At 43.0% G+C, this 24,775-nt stretch overlaps 1 protein-coding gene and 1 long non-coding RNA gene across 10 annotated transcripts; both read right to left on the minus strand.

The window, feature by feature from the left end:
* Nucleotides 1-11,994: 11,994 nt before the first annotated feature.
* On the minus strand, nt 11,995-12,928 carry LOC125522718 (hydrophobic protein RCI2A-like). The gene is made up of 2 exons (XM_048687757.2): nt 12,481-12,928; nt 11,995-12,364 (listed from the first exon to the last, which is right to left on the minus strand). Exons 1-2 carry the CDS (start codon nt 12,571-12,573, stop codon nt 12,227-12,229), a joined length of 231 nt encoding a protein of 76 aa, XP_048543714.1. The 5' UTR covers nt 12,574-12,928; the 3' UTR covers nt 11,995-12,226.
* Nucleotides 12,929-14,166: 1,238 nt separating this feature from the next.
* LOC125524364 (uncharacterized) lies at nt 14,167-23,496 on the minus strand. Of its 9 annotated transcripts, none has more exons than XR_015610596.1 (13): nt 23,129-23,494; nt 22,910-23,033; nt 22,271-22,345; nt 21,994-22,182; nt 21,295-21,385; nt 20,017-20,068; nt 17,258-19,266; nt 17,099-17,167; nt 16,823-16,999; nt 16,618-16,724; nt 15,176-15,262; nt 14,507-14,640; nt 14,167-14,424 (listed from the first exon to the last, which is right to left on the minus strand). It is a non-coding gene; the product is annotated as an uncharacterized LOC125524364 (long non-coding RNA). The 9 variants fall into 9 exon arrangements; XR_015610595.1 differs by having other exon boundaries at nt 15,176-15,335; XR_015610593.1 differs by having other exon boundaries at nt 14,507-15,335; nt 23,129-23,496.
* Between the last annotated feature and the right edge of the window lie 1,279 nt (nt 23,497-24,775).

Below are 24,775 nucleotides of genomic sequence, written 5' to 3' on the forward strand. Positions count from 1 at the left end.
TATATGCACGAGTAGAACACAAGTGAGTTGTGGGCGATATAAGTCATACTGCTTACCAGCATGTCATACTTTGGTTCGGCGGTATTGTTGGACGAAACAGCCCGGACCGACATTACGCGTACGCTTACGCGAGACCGGTTCTCTCGACGTGCTTTGCACAAAGGTGGCTAGCGGGTGTCAGTTTCTCCAACTTTAGTTGAACCGAGTGTGGCTACGCCCGGTCCTTGCGAAGGTTAAAACAACACCAACTTGACAAACTATCGTTGTGGTTTTGATGCGTAGGTAAGATTGGTTCTTGCTTAAGCCCGTAGCAGCCACGTAAAACTTGCAACAACAAAGTAGAGGACGTCTAACTTGTTTTTGCAGGGCATGTTGTGATGTGATATGGTCAAGACATGATGCTAAATTTTATTGTATGAGATGATCATGTTTTGTAACCAAGTTATCGGCAACTGGCAGGAGCCATATGGTTGTCGCTTTATTGTATGCAATGCAATTGCGCTGTAATGCTTTACTTTATCACTAAGCGGTAGCGATAGTCGTGGAAGCATAAGATCGGCGAGACGACAACGATGCTACGATGGTGATCAAGGTGTCGCGCCGGTGACGATGGTGATCACGATGGTGCTTCGAAGATGAAGATCACAAGCACAAGATGATGATGGCCATATCATATCACTTATATTGATTGCATGTGATGTTTATCTTTTATGCATCTTATCTTGCTTTGATTGACGGTAGCATTTTAAGATGATCTCTCACTAATTATCAAGAAGTGTTCTCCCTGAGTATGCACCGTTGCGAAAGTTCTTCGTGCTGAGACACCACGTGATGATCGGGTGTGATAGGCTCTACGTTCAAATACAATGGGTGCAAAACAGTTGCACACGCGGAATACTCAGGTTATACTTGACGAGCCAAGCATATACAGATATGGCCTCGGAACACAGAGACCGAAAGGTCGAGCATGAATCATATAGTAGATATGATCAACATAGTGATGTTCACCAATGAAACTACTCCATCTCACGTGATGATCGGACATGGTTTAGTTCATTTGGATCACGTAATCACTTAGAGAATTAGAGGGATGTCTATCTAAGTGGGAGTTCTTTAGTAATATGATTAATTGAACCTAAATTTATCATGAACTTAGTACCTGATAGTATCTTGCTTGTTTATGTTTGATTGTAGATAGATGGCGCGTGCTGTTGTTCCGTTGAATTTTAATGCGTTCCTTGAGAAAGCAAAGTTGAAAGATGATGGTAGCAATTACACGGACTGGGTCCGTAACTTGAGAATTATCTTCATTGCTGCACAGAAGAATTACGTCCTGGAAGCACCGCTGGGTGCCAGGCCTGCTGCTGGAGCAACACCAGATGTTATGAACGTCTGGCAGAGCAAACCTGATGACTACTCGATAGTTCAGTGTGCCATGCTTTACGGCTTAGAATCGGGACTTCAATGACGTTTTGAACGTCATGGAGCATATGAGATGTTCCAGGAGTTGAAGTTAATATTTCAAGCAAATGCCCGTATTGAGAGATATGAAGTCTCCAATAAGTTCTATAGCTGCAAGATGGAGGAGAACAGTTCTGTCAGTGAGCATATACTCAAAATGTCTGGGTATAATAATCACTTGATTCAATTGGGAGTTAATCTTCCAGATGATTGCGTCATTGACAGAATTCTCCAATCACTGCCACCAAGCTACAAGAGCTTCGTGATGAAATATAATATGCAAGGAATGAATAAGACTATTCCCGAGCTCTTCGCAATGCTGAAAGCTGCGGAGGTAGAAATCAAGAAGGAGCATCAAGTGTTGATGCTCAACAAGACCACTAGTTTCAAGAAAAAGGGCAAAGGAAAGAAGAAGGGGAACTTCAAAAAGAACAGCAAGCAAGTTGCTACTCAAGAGAAGAAACCCAAACCTGGACCTAAGCCTGAAACTGAGTCCTTCTACTGCAAGCAGACTGGTCACTGGAAGCGGAACTGCCCCAAGTATTTGGCGGATAAGAAGGATGGCAAGGTGAACAAAGGTATATGTGATATACATGTTATTGATGTGTACCTTACTAATACTCGCAGTAGCACCTGGGTATTTGATACTGGTTCTGTTGCTAACATTTGCAACTCGAAACAGGGACTACGGATTAAGCGAAGATTGGCTAAGGATGAGGTGACGATGCGTGTGGGAAATGGTTCCAAAGTCGATGTGATCACGGTCGGCACGCTACCTCTACATCTACCTTTGGGATTAGTATTAGACCTAAATAATTGTTATTTGGTGCCAGCGTTAAGCATGAACATTATATCTGGATCTTGTTTGATGCGAGATGGTTATTCATTTAAATCAGAGAATAATGTTTGTTCTATTTATATGAGTAATATCTTTTATGGTCATGCACCCTTAAAGAGTGGTCTATTCTTATTAAATCTCGATAGTAGTGACACACATATTCATAATGTTGAAGCCAAAAGATGCAGAGTTGATAATGATAGTGCAACTTATTTGTGGCACTGCCGTTTGGGTCATATCGGTGTAAAGCGCATGAAGAAACTCCATACAGATGGACTTTTGGAACCACTTGATTATGAATCACTTGGTACTTGCGAACCGTGCCTTATGGGTAAGATGACAAAAACACCGTTCTCCGGTACTATGAAGAGAGCAACAGATTTGTTGGAAATCATACATACAGATGTATGTGGTCCGATGAATGTTGAGGCTCGTGGCGGATATCGTTATATTCTCACCTTCACAGATGACTTAAGCAGATATGGGTATATCTACTTAATGAAACATAAGTCTGAAATGTTTGAAAAGTTCAAAGAATTTCAGAGTGAAGTTGAAAATCATCGTAACAAGAAAATAAAATTGCTACGATTTGATCGTGGAGGAGAATATTTGAGTTACGAGTTTGGTGTACATTTGAAACAATGCGGAATAGTTTCGCAACTCACGCCACCCGGAACACCACAGCGTAATGGTGTGTCCGAACGTCGTAATCGTACTTTACTAGATATGGTGCGATCTATGATGTCTCTTACTGATTTACCGCTATTGTTTTGGGGATATGCTCTAGAGACGGCCGCATTCACGTTAAATAGGACACAATCAAAATCCGTTGAGACGACGCCTTATGAACTGTGGTTTAGCAAGAAACCAAAGTTATCGTTTCTGAAAGTTTGGGGCTGCGATACTTACGTAAAAAAGCTTCAACCTGATAAGCTCGAACCCAAATCGGAGAAATGTGTCTTCATAGGATATCCAAAGGAAACTATTGGATACACCTTCTATCACAGATCCGAAGGCAAGACTTTTGTTGCTAAATTCGGAAACTTTCTAGAGAAGGAGTTTCTCTCGAAAGAAGTGAGTGGGAGGAAAGTAGAACTTGACGAGGTAACTGTACCTGCTCCCTTATTGGAAAGTAGTAAATCACAGAAACCAGTTTCTATGACACCTACACCAATTAGTGAGGAAGCTAATGATGATGATCATGAAACTTCAGAACAAGATACTACTGAACCTCGTAGATCAACTAGAGTAAGATCCGCACCAGAGTGGTACGGTAATCCTGTTCTGGAAGTCATGCTACTAGATCATGATGAACCTACGAACTATGAAGAAGCGATGGTGAGCCCAAATTCCGCAAAATGGCTTGAAGCCATGAAATCTGAGGTGGGATCCATGTATGAGAACAAAGTATGGACTTTGGTTGACTTGCCCAATGATCGGCAAGCAATTGAGAATAAATGGATCTTCAAGAAGAAGACTGACGCTGACGGTAATATTACTGTCTACAAAGCTCGACTTGTCGCAAAAGGTTTTCGACAAGTTCAAGGGATTGACTACGATGAGACCTTCTCACCCGTAGCGATGCTTAAGTCTGTCCGAATCATGTTAGCAATTGCCGCATTTTATAATTATGAAATTTGGCAGATGGATGTCAAAACTGCATTCCTGAATGGATTTCTGGAAAAAGAGTTGTATATGATGCAACCGGAAGGTTTTGTCGATCCAAAGGGAGCTAACAAAGTATGCAAGCTCTAGCGATCCATTTATGGACTGGTGCAAGCTTCTCGGAGTTGGAATAAACGCTTTGATAGTGTGATCAAAGCATTTGGTTTTGTACAGACTTTTGGAGAAGCCTGTATTTACAAGAAAGTGAGTGGGAGCTCTGTAGCATTTCTGATATTATATGTAGATGACATATTACTAATCGGAAATGATATAGAATTTCTGGATAGCATAAAGGGATACTTGAATAAGAGTTTTTCAATGAAAGACATCGGTGGAGCTGCTTACATATTGGGCATTAAGATCTATAGAGATAGATCAAGACGCTTAATTGGACTTTCACAAAGCACATACCTTGACAAAATTTTGAAGAAGTTCAAAATGGATCAAGCAAAGAAAGGATTCTTGCCTGTGTTACAAGGTGTGAAATTGAGTAAGTCTCAATGCCTGACCAATGCACAAGATAGAGAAAATGAAAGATGTTCCCTATGCTTCAGCCATAGGCTCTATCATGTATGCAATGTTGTGTACCAGACCTGATGTGTGTCTTGCTATAAGTCTAGCAGGGAGGTACCAAAGTAATCCAGGAGTGGATCACTGGACAGCGGTCAAGAACATTCTGAAATACCTGAAAAGGACTAAGGATATGTTTCTCATATATGGAGGTGACAAAGAGCTCATAGTAAATGGTTACGTTGATGCAAGCTTTGACACTGATCCGGACGATTCTAAATCGCAAACCGGATACGTGTTTACATTAAACGGTGGAGCTGTCAGTTGGTGTAGTTCTAAACAAAGTGTTGTGGCGGGATCTACATGTGAAGCGGAGTACATAGCTGCTTCGGAAGCAGCAAACAAAGGAGTCTGGATGAAGGAGTTCATATCCGATCTAGGTGTCATACCTAGTGCATCGGGTCCAATGAAAATCTTTTGTGACAATACTGGTGCAATTGCCTTGGCAAAGGAATCCAGATTTCACAAGAGAACCAAGCACATCAAGAGACGCTTCAATTCCATCCGGGATCTAGTCCAGGTGGGAGACATAGAGATTTGCAAGATACATATGGATCTGAATGTTGCAGACCCGTTAACTAAGCCTCTTCCACGAGCAAAACATGATTAGCACCAAAGCTCCATGGGTGTTAGAATCATGACTGTGTAATCTAGATTATTGACTCTAGTGCAAGTGGGAGACTGAAGGAAATATGCCCTAGAGGCAATAATAATGTTATTATTTTATTTCCTTATATCATGATAAATGTTTATTATTCATTCTAGAATTGTATTATTCGGAAACATAATGCTTGTGTGAATACATAGACAAACTAAACTTCACTAGTATGCCTCTACTTGACTAGCTCATTAATCAAAGATGGTTATGTTTCCTAACCATAGACATGTGTTGTCATTTGATTAACGTGATCACATTATTAGGAGAATGATGCGATTGACATGACCCATTCCATTAGCTTAGCACCCGATCGTTTAGTATGTTGCTATTGCTTTCTTCATGACTTATACATGTTCCTATGACTATGAGATTATGCAACTCTCGTTTGCCGGAGGAACACTTTGTGTGCTACCAAACGTCACAATGTAACTGGGTGATTATAAAGGAGCTCTACAGGTGTCTCCAAAGGTAAATGTTGGGTTGGCATATTTTGAGATTAGGATTTGTCACTCCAATTGTCGGAGAGGTATCTCTGGGCCCTCTCGGTAATGCACATCACATAAGCCTTGCAAGCATTGCAACTAATGAGTTAGTTGCGATATGATGTATTACGAAATGAGTAAAGAGACTTGCCAGTAACGAGATTGAACTAGGTATTGAGATACCGACGATCGAATCTCGGGCAAGTAACATACCGATGACAAAGGGAACAACATATGTTGTTATACAGTCTGACCGATAAAGATCTTTGTAGAATATGTAGGAGCCAATATGAGCATCCAGGTTCCGCTATTGGTTATTGACCGAAGACATGTCTCGATCATGTCTACATTGTTCTCGAACCCGTAGGGTCCGCACGCTTAAGGTTTCGATGACAGTTATATTATGAGTTTATGAGTTTTGATGTACCGAAGTTAGTTCGGAGTCCCGGATGTGATCACGGACATAACGAGGAGTCTCGAAATGGTCGAGACATAAAGATTGATATATTGGACGGCTATATTCGGACACCGGAAGTGTTCCTGGTGATTTCAGAGAAAACCGGAGTACCGGAGGGTTACCGGAACCCTCCCGGGAGAAGTAATGGGCCATATGGGCCTTAGTGGAGAAAGAGAAGGGCAGCCAGGGTGGGCCGCGCGCCTCCTCCCGCCTGGTCTGAATTGGACTAGGAGAGGGGGGCGGCGCCCCCCTTTCCTTCTCCCTCCCCACTTCCTTCCCCCTCCTAGTAGAAGTCCTACTCCTACTAGGAGGAGGACTCCTCCTTGGCGCGCCTATAGGGCCGGCCGGCCTCCTCCCCTTTCTCCTTTATATACGGGGGAAGGGGCACCCCTAGACACACAAGTTGATCCACGTGATCGTTTTCTTAGCTGTGTGCGGTGCCCCCTTCCACCATAATCCTCGGTAATATTGTAGTGGTGCTTAGGCGAAGCCCTGCGACGGTAGAACATCAAGATCGTCACCACGCCGTCGTGCTGATGGAACTCTTCCCCGACACTTTGCTGGATTGGAGTTCGGGGATCGTCATCGAGCTGAACGTGTGCTAAAACTCGGAGGTGCCGTAGTTTCGGTGCTTGATCGGTCGGGCCGTGAAGACATACGACTACATCAACCGCGTTGTCATAATGCTTCTGCTGTCGGTCTACAAGGGTACGTAGATCATACTCTCCCCTCTCGTTGCTATGCATCACCATGATCTTGCGTGTGCGTAGGAAATTTTTTGAAATTACTACGTTCCCCAACACTATAAACAACATATATATGGCCAGCACATGAACGAGCAGATAGGGAATGAGTCATACCCTCCGGTTGGCCAGGCCAACGCGGCGGCGGCGGCGGCAACCTCGGCATCGGCCGAGGCCTTCTTCATGGCGACTTCGTCGTCAGCCATGGAGTCGATGTAGAGGAAGTAGTGGAAGCAGAGGCGGGCGGAGATGGGGACGGATCGGGAGCAGTCGCGTCGAGACGCTACCCAAAAACCTTATTGTCGTTCTCCCGGGCAGGATCTCGAACGACAAGGTTTCGGAGGCACCTGCTCTCCCGACCAATTGTGCATGCGGTAATCGGGATGGAAACGCCGGAAGCAGGACAGAGAGAGGAACAGTAGATGACGGCTAGGGTTGTGCGAGAGGGAGTGAGTGAACTGAGTTAAGATTCACTCCACTAGCCAGTGCCTTCTTATATAGACCGTCAAGTAGATGGGTCTGGGCTCAGGACCACGACCGAGTCCACGACCAGCCCACGGTCCAACGTCTTGGACAGTGACACTACCGTAGCAACTCGTTAATTATAACCATTCCTGACCGAAAAAAAGCTTCGGCTCGGTCATTCCCGCAACCCGCGGCGCGGCAAGGCAGGCGGCGAAGGAGGAAGAGTGCATGTGTACAACTCATCTTCCCAAGCTCCCAATGGCATGTGGTAGAGCAGCCTTTATAAAGAGGTCTCACTCTTACTCCACTAGCAATGTGGTACTAGACTTTGCACTACATGCATCTAAATGGGCCTTAGAGATTAACCAGGGAGTATTGTCTTATATGGGCCTAAAGCCCATCCATAATCCAACAATCCCCCACTAGATCTCAAGGCACATAAGTCTATGAACTGTTCCCAACAATGTTTCATATACCAGAATTTTCAGTGAAGACTGTTAAGTTGAACTTCCACATAGAGCAATAGGATTAGACTTCTTCACAACTGAACAATGGACTATGCCTTGAATTGTCAGTTTGGCGTGCATAAGTTTTTCCTATTGTCAGCTAATATGTGGTTGTCAAAGGCTAAACCCCACGGGTGAAGCTTATTAGTCATACTCCTTACCTTCTCATGAGCTTCCTAGAGATTACCCAATCTCATAGACTGTGACCAGCAGTTGGATTCACATAGGTGTGCTCCTCCAAACAATGCTTTGTAGGTTAGCATCTTGCTTATGTAAGCTTTAGAACATATTAAGACAAAAGTTAGCCTACCTTAAAGATTTTGAGAGTATTATTACATCTCCAACGGAGTGGGTTAATTAAGGATACTCTCCTCAGTTGACCGCTGGATTGTTTTCCTAGGTCCTAATTCACACTATTTCTAATCACATATATTGGGTTATCCCCATGGCAACTTACGTGGGTCTCATGCTCATCTCCCTCGATGCATTTTCTATCACAATCCGTGATAGCCCTTTCGTAAAAGGGTCTGCCGGATTTTTAGCAGTCTAGATATAATCCAATGCTACCAGTCCGGAGTTTGTTGATTTTTTGATAGATTTTAATCTTCTTCTTATTTGCTTTTTGGATTTCATATTGTCCTTTGAACTCTTAGCCTTGGCAATCAGAGTAAGATTGTCACAGTTCATAAGGACAGCCGGGACTGGTTTATCAACCGCTGGCAAATCCATCAAAAGCTCTCAAAGCCATTCTATTTCGACGCATGATGTGTCTAATGTTGTGAGTTCCGCTTCCATAGTCGATCTTGTCAAGATCGTCTGCTTGCAAGACTTCTAGGAAACAACACTGCCACCAAGTGTGAAGACATATCCACTTGTGGATTTCATCTCATCAGCATCGGATATCCAATTAGAGTCACTATACCCCTCAAGTACCATCGGGTACCCAGAATAGTGAATTATGTAGTTCACAATACCTTGCAAATAACGCATCACTCGCTCAATAGCATGCCAATGCACATCTCCCGGATTAGGAAAAACCGACTCAGTTTGCACAAAGAAAATGAGATATTAGGACGAGTAGCACAAGCTAAGTACATTAGTGGATCAACCACTTGAGAATATCCCAATTGATCTATAGTCGTACCTTCAAACTTCCGAATCCGCATGCTAGGATCATATGGTGTTGTAGAAGGTTTATAGTCTGAATATCCAAAACGGCTCAAAATCTTCTCAACATAGTGGGATTGCAAAAGTGTAATTTCACCCTCAGTATTTCTTAGAATCTTGATGTTCAAGATAACATTAGCCTCGCTCAGGTCTTTCATCTCAAAGTTATGAGCTAGAAAAGTCTTGACCTCCTCAATGACTTCGCGGTGGGTCCCAAATATTAGTATGTCAGAGACATACAGACACAGTATAACTCCTTCGCCCCCACCATAGCGATAGTATACACATTTGTCAGCTTTGTTAACAACAAAGTCAACATATGTCAAAGTTATATTCAATTTCTCATGCCATTGCTTAAGTGCTTGTTTCAGGCCATACAGACATTTCACTAGCTTGCGCACCTTTCTTTCCAGACCATTTACTACAAAGCCATCTGGATGTTGCATGTAAATCTCCTCGTCTAACTCTTCGTTAGGGAAAGCCATCTTAACGTCCATCTGATGAACGAGAAGACCATGCGAGGCAGCCAATGCGAGTAACACTCGAATGATTGTCAGCCTAGCCACAGGGGAGTAAGTATCGAAGAAATCTTCTTCTTCTTTCTGGGTATAACCCTTGTCCACAAGCCTAGCCTTGTACTTCTCAAGAATACCATCGGGCTTAAGCTTCCTCTTGAACACCCACTTATATCCCAATGGTTGGCAACCGTAAGGGCGATTAGTGATCTCCCATGTCCCGTTAGCCAAGATGGAATCCATCTTGACTACGGACCGCATCCTTCTAGTAGTCAGCATCCGAAGATGCATAAGTTTCTGAAATGGAACTGGAAGTGCCATCATCCACGACAGTACTGATCCACGAGGTACACGAGGAAATCATCACCAAAAGACTTTGTAGTCCACTGTCTCTTGCTCCTAACAGGAGCTTCCTCATCGTTCTCTGTGGAATTTTCATCACTTTTGTGTTTTTAATATTCCATCGGAATGGCAGGTTCAGGAGTCTCATCAGATTTCAGTCTAGAAGTGCTTTGCATATCTCTCATGGGAAAAATATAATCAAAGAATGTAGCATCCTTAGACTATATAATTGTACCGACCTTCTGGTTAGGTACCTCGGATTTCACTACTAGAAATCTATAGCCAACGCTATTCATAGCGTAACTCAAATTAACGCAGTCCACGGTCTTTGGTCCAAGCTTGCGTTTTTGGGGACCAGCACATTGACTTTCGCCAAACAGCCCCAAGTGCGCAAGTAAGAGAGTTTAGTTCTTTTCTTTTGCCATTGCCTATAGGTAGTAGTCTCATTATTCTTCGAGGGAACTTTATTCAGGACTTGACATGATGTCAATGCAGCCTCCTCCCATCATGTCTTGGATAAACCCGATGTATCTAACATGGTGTTAACCAAATTTGTTAGAGTATGGTTTTTTCATTAGGCAACCCCGTTTGACTAGGGTGAATATGGAGGCGTCCTCTCATGAATAATACCATATTCTGCATAGAATAAATCGAACTCATTAGAAAAGTACTCTCCACCACGATCAGACCGGACTCGTTTTATTTTCTTCTCAAGTTGGTTCTCAACTTCTGCCTTATAGATTTTAAAGTAGTGTAGAGCCGCATCCTTTGTATTTAACAAATACACATAACAGAATCTAGTGGAATCATCAATCAAAGTCATGAAGTATTTATTTCCACCTTTAGTCAACATATCATTCATCTTGCAGAGATCTGAATGTATGAGCTCTAATGGTGTCTCTCCTTCGCAGACTTGTGAGGCTTACGAGGTTGCTTAGCTTGCACACATGCATGACACTTAGAGCCTTTGGCTAAAGTGAAACTCAGGATTAAATCCATCTTAGCTAGCAGCATCATACAACTGAAATTTATGCGACAAAGACATGAATGCCAAACCTTAGATTCGTTCATATTAGAATGAATTTAGGTCACGATTTTATTACAGAAATCCTTCAGGGAAAGGCGGAACAAACCACAACAATCATATCATTTTTCAACAAATAGTCCGTACCGAGATACGACTACTTTGTTGGACTCAAATACTAACTTAAACCCTTCTTTACATACAAGTGAACCACTAACGAGATTCTTCTTAATGGCGGGGACATGTTGCATGTTCTTCAGTTGCATGATTTTTTTTGAAGTAAACTTCAGATCTATTGTCCCAACACCATGAACAGAAACATGCGAGTCATTCCCCATCAGGACGGAACAATCTCGTGCGACCTAGTAAGGAGAAAACAAAGTCCCATCAGCACACACATGAATATTGGCCTCAATGTCAACCCACCAACCGGGGGACTGACAAACTGAAAGTACGATAAACAGATTACTATACCCAGATGCCCCATTATTGTTGCTTAGAGTGACATTGGCAGACTTGGAGTCCTGATCTGGCTTCTTGCACTTGTTTGAGCACTTGTTTGCCCAGTGTTCCTCTGAACCACAAGTAAAGTAGTCATCTTTTTTTTTGTCTTTCTTCTTATCCTTCTTCATGAAGGTATTATTCAGCTAGACAGAGTTCTTTCCCTTAAAATTGTGGAAATTCTTCTGCACCACATTGACGCTAGAAGAACCCTCTGTCCTTTCATGTGTAAGTCATTTGCTCTTCAGTTCTGATCAACACTAAGATGACCGATGACATCCTCAGCAGAGAATTCATGTTTCAAATGCTTGAGAGAAGTAGCAAAGTTCTTGTCCGATAACTCACACTTCAGGAGCTCCAGACAGTTATCAACCATCCTGTAATCATGGAACAGCTCCATGGCATATAGTGACCCGCGGCGCGGCGCGTGGCGTGGCGTGGCGGACGGCGGAGAAGGAGCGCGTGTGTATAGTTCCTCTTCCCAAACTCCCAATGACATATGGCAGAGCGGCCTTTATAACGAGGTCTCGCTCTCGCTCCACTAGCAGTATCGTACTAAACTTCTTGCTACTTGTCATGCACCTAAATGGGTCTTAGAAATTAATCAGGAATTATTGTCTTATATGGACCTAAGCCCATCCATAATCCAACACAGCACAGCACCAATCCAATCGAGAAAGAAAGAACAGTGGCTAATTCCTCAAACCACTAGCTACACACTAATTAACACACCGCTTAATTACAAACCATCTCCAATTCAACCAATGGCGACACAGTATGCAGCGAGCTAAATTACAGTAGCATGTACGCACGCTATGCTCGAAGGAGCTTGTCAGGCGAGGATGTAGTAGGGACGGTCGCCGTCGATGCTCGGCAGCTCCGGCGGCGTCTTCAGGATGACATAGAGGGAGTAGACGATGCCGGGGACGTAGCCGAGCAACGTTAGCGGCAGCGAGATGAAGAACTCCGGCTGCACATGTTTAGGCACGCATCAGCAGCACAAAGTTCAGCAAATCAATCATTGCGACGTACTCAGGCAAGACTAGTGTGGCGTTAAGTGGATCATAAAGGGGTAGCAGTGCTTACGCTGCACCAGCCGTACCGGAAGAAGACGCCGAGCGGCGGGAGGACGGCGGCGAAGACGGTCTCCAGGCACGTCGAACAGCCGCCGGAGCTCATCCTGCCCGGCCCTGCCCTTGCCCAGGCTTTACAAAACTAACTCTGGCGGCGGCAGAAGCAAGCGCAGTTCGGTTTAGCAAAGTCGTCGGAGCTTTAAACCAGAGGAGGCAGCCGCCAGCAAGCAAATACCGATGCCGACGGGAATGATGCGGAACCGGATGATGGCTGCGGGAAGAATATGCCGATTACCCGCGAGCCTCTTGGTGTCGCTGGCTGACCGGAGGGGCCGTTCCTTGCCGTCACGGCGACCGCAGGTAGCTGTGTGCGAATTTATGGCCCAGAATATTCCTCTTCCTCGTAAATACTCCTTCCGTTCTGAATTACTTATCGCAGGTATGAATTTAAGCAAGTTTGACTTAGGACAAAAGTAGAACTTCAATTATTTCGAAACGAAGGTTGTAATTATTTAGACACCACATTTTTCAAACTTCAAAGTAAAAACACTCCTTTTTGGAGGTGAAAAACCTTCTATTATTCAATCGCAGTGTCCTTACAATTTGCTAGAGCAATTCTATCACATCACAAGGAAGGGGGGGGGGGGGGGGGGGGGGGGACCTGATCCAAGTCATCATCCTTCCCTCTAATCTAGCTAAGTAATCGCTAACCGTATTCTTAGTACGGTTAACATGAGTAATACATGCACTTTGATGCATGGTTTCTTTACCTTGTTACACTTGAACACAAAATACATAATTATTAATTGCATACCCTATTTTTAGAGCTAGTATGTTACTTCTTGGTATAAATTATGTCATTGCAAAGTGCTAAAGAATAGTATGTTACTTCTTGGTATAATCTGATGCGACTCACATTTAGTAACAAGCGATATGGACTAGTGGAGTACTATAGTAATTCACTTTAGCTTGCCTGATTTTAAATTTCAATAAGTCAATTTTGTGACTGTTAATTCTTTTTTTGTCAAAGTTCGTGCTTTTCTCTTGTGTTGTTTCATGGCTTCTTGGGTTGCATTTTTTACTCAACCATATTTTGGTTCAGTCTATTTTTCTATTGGGATAGAAACCCCGTCACCCATTTTAGTTTTTTTTCATTTGTATGCATTTTTTGCATTTGTTTTTCCTTTTCTTTTTTAGTCGTCTTTTTTCTCCAGTGTGCGTATTTTTGGAATGTTGGGTGAGTGTAAATGGATACACACAAGTACTATATAATATAATGTGTGTACTATACAATATGTGTGTAAATTATACTAGAGTGCTTACACTATTATATGCTTATTCTTTGCACACTAGATAGGAAGTGCGGCTTGCCGCACCCAGCAGCACCGCTGCCGGGTATAGTAATATCCAACCTGCTAATAGAGTCATTAAAGCATTGCAAATATAGAAAATAGCATAATGTAGTTGTGTTTACCAACTAAATTTACAGTCATTTAACATTGCACCTGATCCAGTCTTATGAAAAATTAGATAGTTAAAACTCTATTAGAGTTGCCATGTACATAAGTATTTGGTAGCAACATTGGTAAGTTTAACCAGACACAAAGAATGGATCGAAAATCAAAAAGAGCATCAAAAGGCTCAACAAATTACACTGCAAGGACCAGCTAACTATTTAAGAAACAGTCGCCAGCAAATATATAGTTAAACAACATCCATACCTAGTCCTCGACTTCCTTGTCATTACATACCATATTATAGGTAAATAAAGTACAAACTGAATCCTGGGCAGCAATTCAGATAACTCAACACCAAGTTCCATGCATTTAGACAGAGGTCGGCGTGATTCGTTATTACATACTGCATCTACCAAAAGAGAGCACAAATTCAGGCTTCTCGCTTATAAGAGGCATAATACTGAAGCGTGTCTTTCGAGATTCTCAACAACAGTCGATAGCTGCAGAGAAGAGCACGTATGCTGCTTAAACACTGATAAATTCTGTAGATGCTATAGGAAACGATTTTAAAAACCAGCTTACATGCGACCCATGCATTTAGTCTTTAAAGACTAAAGTCCTGCGGGCAGTAGGACGGACTTTGTTTTTTTGCTGGGCATGTGGTATGTTTCATTGGGAGAGCAACAAACATGAGTAATACATATAGTTGTAGAAGTCTGAAGAGTAGGAGGGAGGGTATGTCAGTTTCAGTGAGACCATCCTAGAGGTCAATGTCCATTTTTGGCACAAGTTTTAGGTAAGAATGATACTTGGACAGTAAATAAAAAAACAACTGATTAGAGTTATTTCTCAGTTTAGATAGAAAAGAAAGAACCAATGGTTGTTTACATATAGCAGAATTATGTCCGAGTTCAGATCAAAAAGAAATAGGCACCGATTGTTTCCATATAGCAGAATAAATGCCAGGTGAGTATTTTGTTGATGCCAAAATAACATAATTTGATACATATCCATAATTAGTTAAAACCGTGGAAAGAAATCATATATAGTATAAGCTGGAAGAAATAGTACGTCAAATCTGAAGGAGAAGCACTCTAGATAACAGCCATTGATTTGATAATCAGCAACATCAATATAAATGAGAACAATATTTAACCGTAGTATCCTATACAACACCCGGAAAACACAATTAGCTTACTCTGCCTATATAACTTTCTTGGAGAGGTCGAACGAGAGAAAGACGAAGGGTACCTGACCAATGGGGACGAGATCGCTTCTTTGGTGTGCTCCCTCTCTGGTCAAACCACAAGACAACCCTCTGCCACGGCACCAACCGAACTGAAATCATCCAGAAACATCAATAGTCATCCAGAAACAGGGTACGCCATGCGAGTTCTGCATCATGCCAGTTCTGAATATGGTAGGGAGGTTTAATATGTCAAATAGCTGAGGCATAGGTTGCATTTGCCTAATATATGAAGTATGTCAGATGTTAATAGATTAATTAAATTACTTAGTACCATGGATTTCGGTGGTGAAAAACATAAAACACTATGTATACTGAATGTTAAATTAGACAAATTCAAATTATTATTCAGAATGTTACAGGCAAAAATAGTGTACCCAAGCAAAAAATCAGTGGCACTGAGATGTATGGTGACATCTTACTGGCCTCCTTTCCAACAGAAGTTCAATAAGCACTGCACTAATAGACCAACTGAACATGAAAGACACAAACATCGCGAAAACTAAAAAAATTGCTATATACTTTCTATCTCCTATGGGACACTGATTTATGATAACAGAAATCCAAGGGTGAGCCCTCATCGTTAAGTAAAACTATATATTTTCTATAAAAATTCCTGCAAGAGTAAATTAATAACATCCTTGCCTTCAAGTGAACCCAACAGTTTGGTGGACATATCATAGGCGGGGAAAGAAAGAGTAAACAGAACATGCATGCATTTTATTTCCTTCACAATTTGTGCTTTCATGCATAAAGAAATAATGACTGCCCGTTAGACTATCACAAAGAAACTCCAAGGAAATTAAACCGTAACAGTAGGAGACTGGAAACTAAAGAGGCAATATGTTGAGGCAGCCTCTATACAGTAGGAGGGATTAGCTAAATTCTGTTGCATGTAAAAGAACTACCATAATGTGACTGGCATTGATCATTCACATGATGAAGTCATGTGTGTACCAAGACAAAATCAAATACATGGTACCAACACATTGATGCATAAAACAAAAAGATTCCTTGCCTATTGGCATTACAGACCACGATTCCACTAACAAAAGAAATGCAAAATTGGCATTACAGATCACAACTCCGCTCACTAAAATAATCAAGGGAAGTACAAAGAATATATATATATATACACACACAACATATTTGGGCTGAGTACTGCAGCAGAAACCAGAAGGAACAATAATAAAAACAGAGCATCTGAAACAGAGTGTCTCCCGAGTAGAGGACGGTGGCATGAATAATAATGCAGTGATGGATTGCAAAAGAAAAAGAGAAAAAGAGAACAGAGGATTATTGCATTATTATTCATGGCACGGCTCAACACCTATATACTCCTTTTCAAATTGGAGTATATTCATTCCATTTCAGTGCATACATTTCATTTCAGTGTACAGCAACATAAAAGGAGCAAAGCAACCAGCAATGGAGAAGAGGCACTTACCGTGGACAAGGGAGAAGAGGCTGCCATTGGGGTAGTAGTCACTCCTCTGCCTGCTCCACGTCGACGGCCACACGCCCGAGCCTCGACGCCGTCACAGCCGTTGCAACCTGCCATGGATGAAGTTGACTTGAAGTTAAGTTCAAGTCTGTTTCAGAATGAACAACAACATATGCATGTAGAGAGCATGTATCAACACAGCACCCACATGCATGATGATGATCCAGAGCTATCAAATCTTCAAACTTCAGATTACTTCAGAGTACACTCTAGCTTCAAGTAACAGGCGTGATTGATCTTACATTAGGGCCCAGAAAAGTAGGGGTTGTTGTTGAGGTTCAGCCTGTGTGCTTCGAGTGCTACCGCCTGGCAGAGTAAATCATCTCTAGACCAGGAATTTGTAACCAGCAGAAAAAGAAATGTCTGCAATCAATCTCCATGCATGACGAAGAGCTAGCTTGATGGATCGATGACGATTGCTCACCTTCTCCAGGAAGAACAGGCGGTCGATGAACTGCCCGGAAACCTCATCCAGCTCCGCAACATCGGTGACCTACAGCGGTCAGAGAGAGGGATGGTGAGCAGAAGCAGCGCGAGATTGACGGGAAGAGGAGTTCCGCGTCTTTAATCGAACGTGTCTCACCTTGAGGTCCTCGACGTCTCTGCAGCCCGTACTCTAAAGCAAGCTCGGCACAGGCACAATTTGCAAGATCTTGGGCATAAAAAATGAACGCCCAAAAGGGAGTGCAGCAACAACAGAAAGAAACGCTAAAAGGGAACATAGAGCAGAAACCAACCCAAAATGCAAGCAAGAATTTTTAAAAGGGAACATAGAGCAGCATGGGCATGAGGCATAGAAAAATGGGGTCACCTTAAGATCAAGAATCCGTGGTTCTCTCTCAGTTCAAATCAGAAGGAAAGAATCACTATTATTGATTAGAGTTATTTGTAATTAGGCAAAGCACTACAACACTGGATCCTAAGCAACAGTTGAGGCATACAAAACTACCAAATGTTTGTTCTTTTCATATATAAACAACCTTTAGTATCTCAACCAAAACCAAAGCAAAACAAAAATCATGGTTAAGTAACCAGCAAAGGAAGAATGAACCTCTTTGGAATTTTAAAGTAGCAAGACATGAAAAGTTCTTTTATGCCTTCAATACTACACACATTAGGGGAGGTAGCTGCAGTTTTATTGCATAGTGGGCTCAGATTCGCCTTTCCTCGATCATATAACCTACCCCCATCATATCTTATCACCAGATCAATCTGTTTATACAGTACAGCTGCCCTGGTTATCACTCAACAAGAATGACCATCCAAGGACAACAACAAGTATCACAGGATCAAAAAGGATTCTAGAGACAAGAGGGAGGATCCAACTTGATACCCACAGGTGCCTTGATTGCTCAAAGGCACACTAATTCCAGCCAAGGTAATCATCATCGCCCTAGCACGAACACCACTTGAGCATAAATAAGCAACACCTTTAAATACAAATAAAAATGGTTCAGGGTTCATTGCATAGCTGCCACGGACGCCATCGCCGGCGCCGCTGGTCTGCGCCCTCCTCCATGGCCGCTGCCACCGTCGCCGTGGTTGGTGGGAGCCACCTGTGTGGGAGGGAGGGAGGGAGGCGGCTACAGGAGCGAGTGAGAGAGGAGGCGGCTGCTAGGTTTTCATCGCAGGAAGCCGCGGTCATTTTATAGCCGGTACGCGAAATGACACAGATGCCCCGGTGGGGGCACGGTATTTACCTTCTGTTGCAATTGGAATTTTATCCAACGGCTCGCAACGATCTGGTAAATATCCGACGCCTCACGTGAGCCGAGCCCGAGATCCGATGGCCGGAATCGCATCAGGAAAACGATCGAACGGTCCAGAATCCAAACGAACGGGAGAGCTCCATTTTGCTTCAGACTCTAACAAGGGGATTCAGGGTTCATTGCATAGTGGGCTCATATTCGCCTTTCCTCGATCGTATAACCTACCCCCGTCATCTCTTATCACCAGATCAATCTGTTTATACAGTGCAGCTGCCCTGGTTATCACTCAACAAGAATGACCATCCAAGGACAACAACAAGTATCACAGGATCAAAAAGGATTCTAGAGACAAGAGGGAGGATCCAACCTGATACGCACAGGTGCCATGATTGCTCAAAAGCACACTTATTTCAGCCACGATTAATCATCATCGCCCTAGCACGAACGCCACTGATCAATCTAGCAAATCCAGGAGCATAGCTATAGGACCAGGGCATCCACATGTAAACCAGAGCATCACATGAGCTCCCATGATAGCAACTGAACATGAACAGCAGCCTGCAAACTCTAAAATGGCATGGATCCACAACTACATAGCTCAAGTAGGAACCGATGGATGAGTAGGGCATAGAGCATCAACCAGACGAGCCCCACATCAATATAGCCATGGCCATATCCCATAGGAAGATGGAGCTCACCGAGGGAGGTTGTAGCCGGGGCAGTACTCAGTGGGCGTCGGGGTTGCGCCTGAACGCCATCCAGCCGGCGAGGAACCGCTTCCTACACCGCACATCCATGCCGCCGGGGGAGTTACGCCTTGCACCGTCCCACCGACGAGCACGGATGCCACGGGCACCGAAGCGACCAAGGAGCCTTAAGAGCACTGCATGTGAGATAAAAAGCCAAAACGAGATAACCAGGTCAAAATCCTAGCTGAGACTTTTAACGGTTCTGCAAATTCGGTCCAAATAGCATGAATAAGAAAATGTACAACTGTTATTCCAAAGACCTGGAAAGAACTAACACTTCCACAAAATCGAGAAAATAAAAATCATGTAATACTCCTTAACAGCCGGTATATGGATTGAAATTTACCTCAAAATAATGTATGCATTCAGATTTAACTACGCATGCTTTCATCCCAGTTTTCTTCTAACCAGATTGTCTAAGAGACCATACTCAAAATGCTAATTAAGAGAATCATGTGAACTATCATGAAACGAGACAGGGACAACACCTTTGTATCATCTACTTTAAGCTGGAATACAAATATTACGTAGCCGCTTCAACATAAAAAATATGGAAGATAAAAGAAATTTTTTATAGTTACTCCTTTTAGTTTAAAACTATGAGAAATAACACGAATGGGAAAAAATGAGGCAGAATTTCAGAACTACTCCAATAAAATGGCATTCAAATCTTCCAATGTATAGCTATTTTTTGCTCTTTGGCACACCGATTTTAGTTGTATATACCAGAGGTCAATACATTTAAGAAATGAGGAGAAATGAAAGAGATGGTGAGTACTGATGAACATGCATGGCCAATGTCTAAAGATACTAATCACAATCAAAATTCCTTATGGAGGTTAACTGATTATCACGAATACGTGGGAAAGAAGGTCGCAGCTCACCCACGTCATAGAGCTGGCATAAAAAGTAGGAGCTCATCATTTCCCATTACTCCTGAAAAATTGTATAGCAAACAAAAATTAATGCTTTGCGACTGACCAGCAAGAGTTAGAAAACAAATTCTTATAACCGAAGGTGCTCTGAACCCAAATCTTTTCTTCATAAACATGGAGAAACTCTTGTGAAGCACGGCACATAAAAAGATATTATAAGAAAGAACACCAGATATGAGCTAACATAATTAAGTTTAGAATATATGCTAGCAAATCAATAATTGTACAAAATTATTGTGGGCCAAATGAAATTCATATAGGCCACTAACTAAACTGACAGGAACTAAACTCTTGTATTTTGACCAATTGTTCCACATTAGTCTGAAGCTCTTGTTATTTCATTTTTCCAAATTAGGACTGTCATTATTTAAACTGAATATGCTTAAAGCCTCTATCTGATTTAGCCAAAGCAGGAGAGCATCTAATATAAAAAAAATAGCGGGGATCGGCAGCAGTGGTCGCATCCGGTCACCGGCAACCATGGAAAACCCCACGGACGCCTCTCTACGGGTCAGCAATGGGACCGACAGTATTATAAGAGCGTTTAGAAATACTTTACAGAGGGAGTATTAAGCAAAGACAAATTTTTCCCTCCAAAGATTAAAAGACACAGGCACCAAATAGAACAAACAAGCAAACAATTCTCAATTTTCACACAAAAATAGGTAGAGAAGACTGGTTATACTCATTTATTTAAACTGAATATGCTTAAAGCCTCTATCTGATTTAGCCAAAGCAGGAGAGCATCTAATATAAATAAATAGCGGGGGTTCCAAAGAGAAGGGGGTGGATGGGAGCACGGAGAGGCAAGCCAACTGCCCTCGCTGACCTCATCGACGCGCGGATCAAGTACTGAAGCTAGTCAAAATTCGAAATAGTTGGCAGTGCACCAATCCAAATTAGTACCACCAACGACATCTAGTCTTTAATATGTATATATCCTTCCAACCTAGTACTATTAAGGAACTATAGTACTACTGTGAATTGAAAATCAAAGAATCATTACAACATAGAGGCTCTGTTCTTTTAAGGTACAAGCAAGCAATAGGAAACATATTAAAAAGATGACTACAAAACACACAGAGGCATATGATTAGGTAGAAAATCTAGTCCAGAGTATTCCTTTTCATGCAAGGCTACCGACCTGATCCATGACCCAGAAAGTCAGAGCTAAATGTATTTGTACACATACATAAGCAATAGATACAAAAGGATGAGCAGATTTACCTAAGAAACTATAGGCAGTGTAGTAAGGATGGAGGAATATGAAACCATCGATGACACGAAAGCTGAAAGCGCATATCCAATCATATGCATACTGCAAGTCAAAAGTCAAAATTGATCCATTAGTTGGACAGCCAGGTGTACCTCAACTGCAGGCGAACCGAGGGAAAATAAAGCCGAGTCAAGGAAATTCGTTCTGGCTTGAGATTACATTAAAGCATAACATAGATCTACTAAGCATTAAGGAGGAAAGGCACTATATTTCTCAGGATTGACGTAAAAGAATTGTTTTTATTGTACCACAGAGTGTGCATACCTATTGATTCATGGCTCATTTTTATGTACTCTTTCCACAATATTTCCAACATAAAACTTACTGGAGAAAACATAAATAATTCATTTTATAAATAAAAAAAGTAACTCAATGCAGCTTACATGCTGCCTCTGTTACTTTTATCCAACAGAATAGAGTTAACATCAGGGAGAGAGTGTGAACTGCAGTGTCCATTTAAATAGTTTATTTGCATATGATCTGAAATATGGACATAAATACTGAATGTCACATGGCATCATCTTTTTAACCGAACTAAACCTCCAATTAGATTTGGCATTAACCAAAAATATGGCCTTAACTAAACCATATCAGTACCCAAAACACAGCCAACTACCTATACACAATCAGATAGAAGCAGAAAGGACAACCTGAGACCTGACCAAGTCACAAAATTATATATTGTTCTGATCCAAAATGAGTTGCTTCCTGAGCCGAGAGGATGAACAGATCAACATATTTAATCGAATAGATCTTGAGCGGATGAATAGGTAAACCCACAAAAGGGAGAGGGAGAATGCCTATATGTGCTCCATTCGAATGCTTCAAGGGCTCCAACGCTAAACAGATCAAGATGAAAACACACAAATCAGACACAAATCAACTCACCCACATTACCAATACAAGGAACAAACATCAACCACCCACCTCCATGGCGACCGGAGAGGAGAAGAGACGGGGCGACGGCCGACAATGCTTGCTCGTGGAGAAGAGGAGGGGCCGCTGTCCAAAAAATCAAAGAAATCAAAATGGGGAGTTATTTCTAATTAGGCAAGAAAATGAACCGGTCTAGACCTTTTAAGCTATTTACCATGTTATTAGCCAGACCCAAACAAAGTTGGCAGCTAATCTGGCACTACACTCCAACATGCAAGAACAACAGATAAAAGAACAATTCCACACCTAAACTCCTACCACTTGAGGACAGGGGGAAAAGCTAACCATGCAAAGGAACAAAAGGCCCTGGCTCCCAGACAAAACTGTCCTCCTCCATGACAAATAAAAGGCTACCCAACAAAGCAAGAAAGACAACAAAATTTTCTTTCGATGGAATCTAACTAAACATCAGCATCTCCTCAACAGGAAGGCTCAGATTCCACCTTTATAGAAGACAAGCAAAATCCAGATCACTATGTAATGTTGTTATTCGGTATTTTGGTAAAACACAACAAAGAGCTTTGTATTCAGTATTTTGCTAGCTGCTTGCCCTGCTTGAAATGCGTACAGATGAAAATGGATACATTACAGAAAGAGAGAGCATTAGTGGGGGGGGGGGGGGGGAGTTACCTAGCCCACCACCAAAGGTGCAGGGGCATCCAAACTTGTCCTCTCCAGCAAAGGTCAACTCCATCAGAGGAGAGGAGTGGCAGGCAGGGGAAGCCGACGCCGACGAGGAGCCTACCCGGCCTACCTACATGAGGAAGAAACCAAGCTCATGGCCATCTATGAGAGGGGGAAGAGCAGTGAGAAGGGGAAGAGCAAATCGAACCAAAGATGGGTCCCCACCTGGTCAGATCAGAGCAACGGCGAGCAGCATCGCGGCGCGGCGTGGCGCCGGCAGGAGGGGCTCCGCGATGAGGAGGGATCTGCCCGCTGCCGCCGCTCGGGAGCTTGGGTCTGCGCCAGGGTCCAGGCCTCCTCATCGAGTGGCCGCGGTCCCTGGTGGCGCGGTCATCGGCCACGGCGAGCGGGACGGGCGGGGTGGGGCCGCGGGGCATCGGCCATGGCGAGCGGGACGGACGGGGCGGGGCTGGCGAGGCCGCGGGGCATCGGCCACTGCGAGCGGGACGGGCGAGGCGGGACGGCGGGGTCGTGGTCATCAGCCACGGCCACGGCGAGCGGGACGGCGGGGCGGGGCGGATGAGGCAGCGGGGCGGGGCGGGGCGGGCGAGGGAAGGGGCGCGAGTGCGGGAGAGAGGCGGCGGCTAGGTCTCCGCCACGGGAGCAGCCGCATTTTATACCCCCCTACGCGAAATGATCTAAATGCCCTAGTGGGGGCACGGTATTTACCTTCTGTTGCAATTGGAATTTTATCCAACGGCTCGCAACGATCTGGTAAATATCCGACGCCTCACGTGAGCCGAGCCCGAGATCCGACGGCCGGAAGCGCATCAGGAAAACCATCGAACGGTCCAGAATCCAAACGAACGGGAGAGCTCCATTTTGCTTCAGACTCTAACAAGGGGATACAAAAAGTGCAATTACAGTGAGAACTTCCTTGTAAGTTCTTATAAGTTTTTTTTGTCTTCTTTCTTTTTAAAGGGTACTAGGACAGCGCCATGCATTGCAAAGGGACATAAACTTTCTAGTACTTTAGCTTGTGATTTACCAGCCCATATTTATGTGATTGTCCAAAATAAATCTTGCAAATGGTTTACATTGTAGTACGATGAGAAGTTAAGTAAATTAGGGTGGAATTGGCGTGAAAGGTAAGTATTTATGTGATTAGGCAGCATACTGGGAATATGCAGTCAAATATGCATGGTGAGAATAAACGGTTGGATGAGAAAAAACCCGATAGAGGGACGTGGTTGAAGAAGGACGTGGTTGAAGCGATGATGAGCCCAGATTCCGCGAAATGGCTTGAGGCCATGAAATCTGAGATGAGATCCATGTATGAGAACAAAGTATGGACTTTGATTGACTTGCCCAATGATCGGCGAGCCACTTAGATTAAATGGATCTTCAAGAGGAAGACGGACGCTGATAGTAGTGTTACTATCTACAAAGCTAGAATTGTCGCAAAAGGTTTTCGACAAGTTGAAGGTGTTTACTACGATGAGAGTTTCTCACTCGTATCTATGCTTAAGTCTGTCTGAATCATGTTAGCAAATTGCCACATATTATGAAATCTGGCAAATGGATGTCAAAATTACATTCCTTAATGGATCTTAAAGAAGAGTTGTATATGATGCAACCAGAAGGTTTTGTCGATCCTAAAGGTGCTAACAAAATGTGCAAGCTCCAGCAATCCATCTATGGACTGGTGCAAGCATCTCGGAGTTGGAATATATGCTTTGATGAGTTGATCAAAGCATATAGTTTTATACAGACTTGCGGTGAAGCCTGTATTTACAAGAAAGTGAGTGGAAGCACTACAACATTTCTGATAAGTATATGTGAATGACATATTGTTGATCGGAAATAATGTAA

The sequence above is a fragment of the Triticum urartu genome, chromosome 7A (assembly GCF_056163025.1).
Source record: "Triticum urartu cultivar PI428250 chromosome 7A, HENAU_Tu73, whole genome shotgun sequence".
NCBI classification, from domain to species: domain Eukaryota; kingdom Viridiplantae; phylum Streptophyta; class Magnoliopsida; order Poales; family Poaceae; genus Triticum; species Triticum urartu.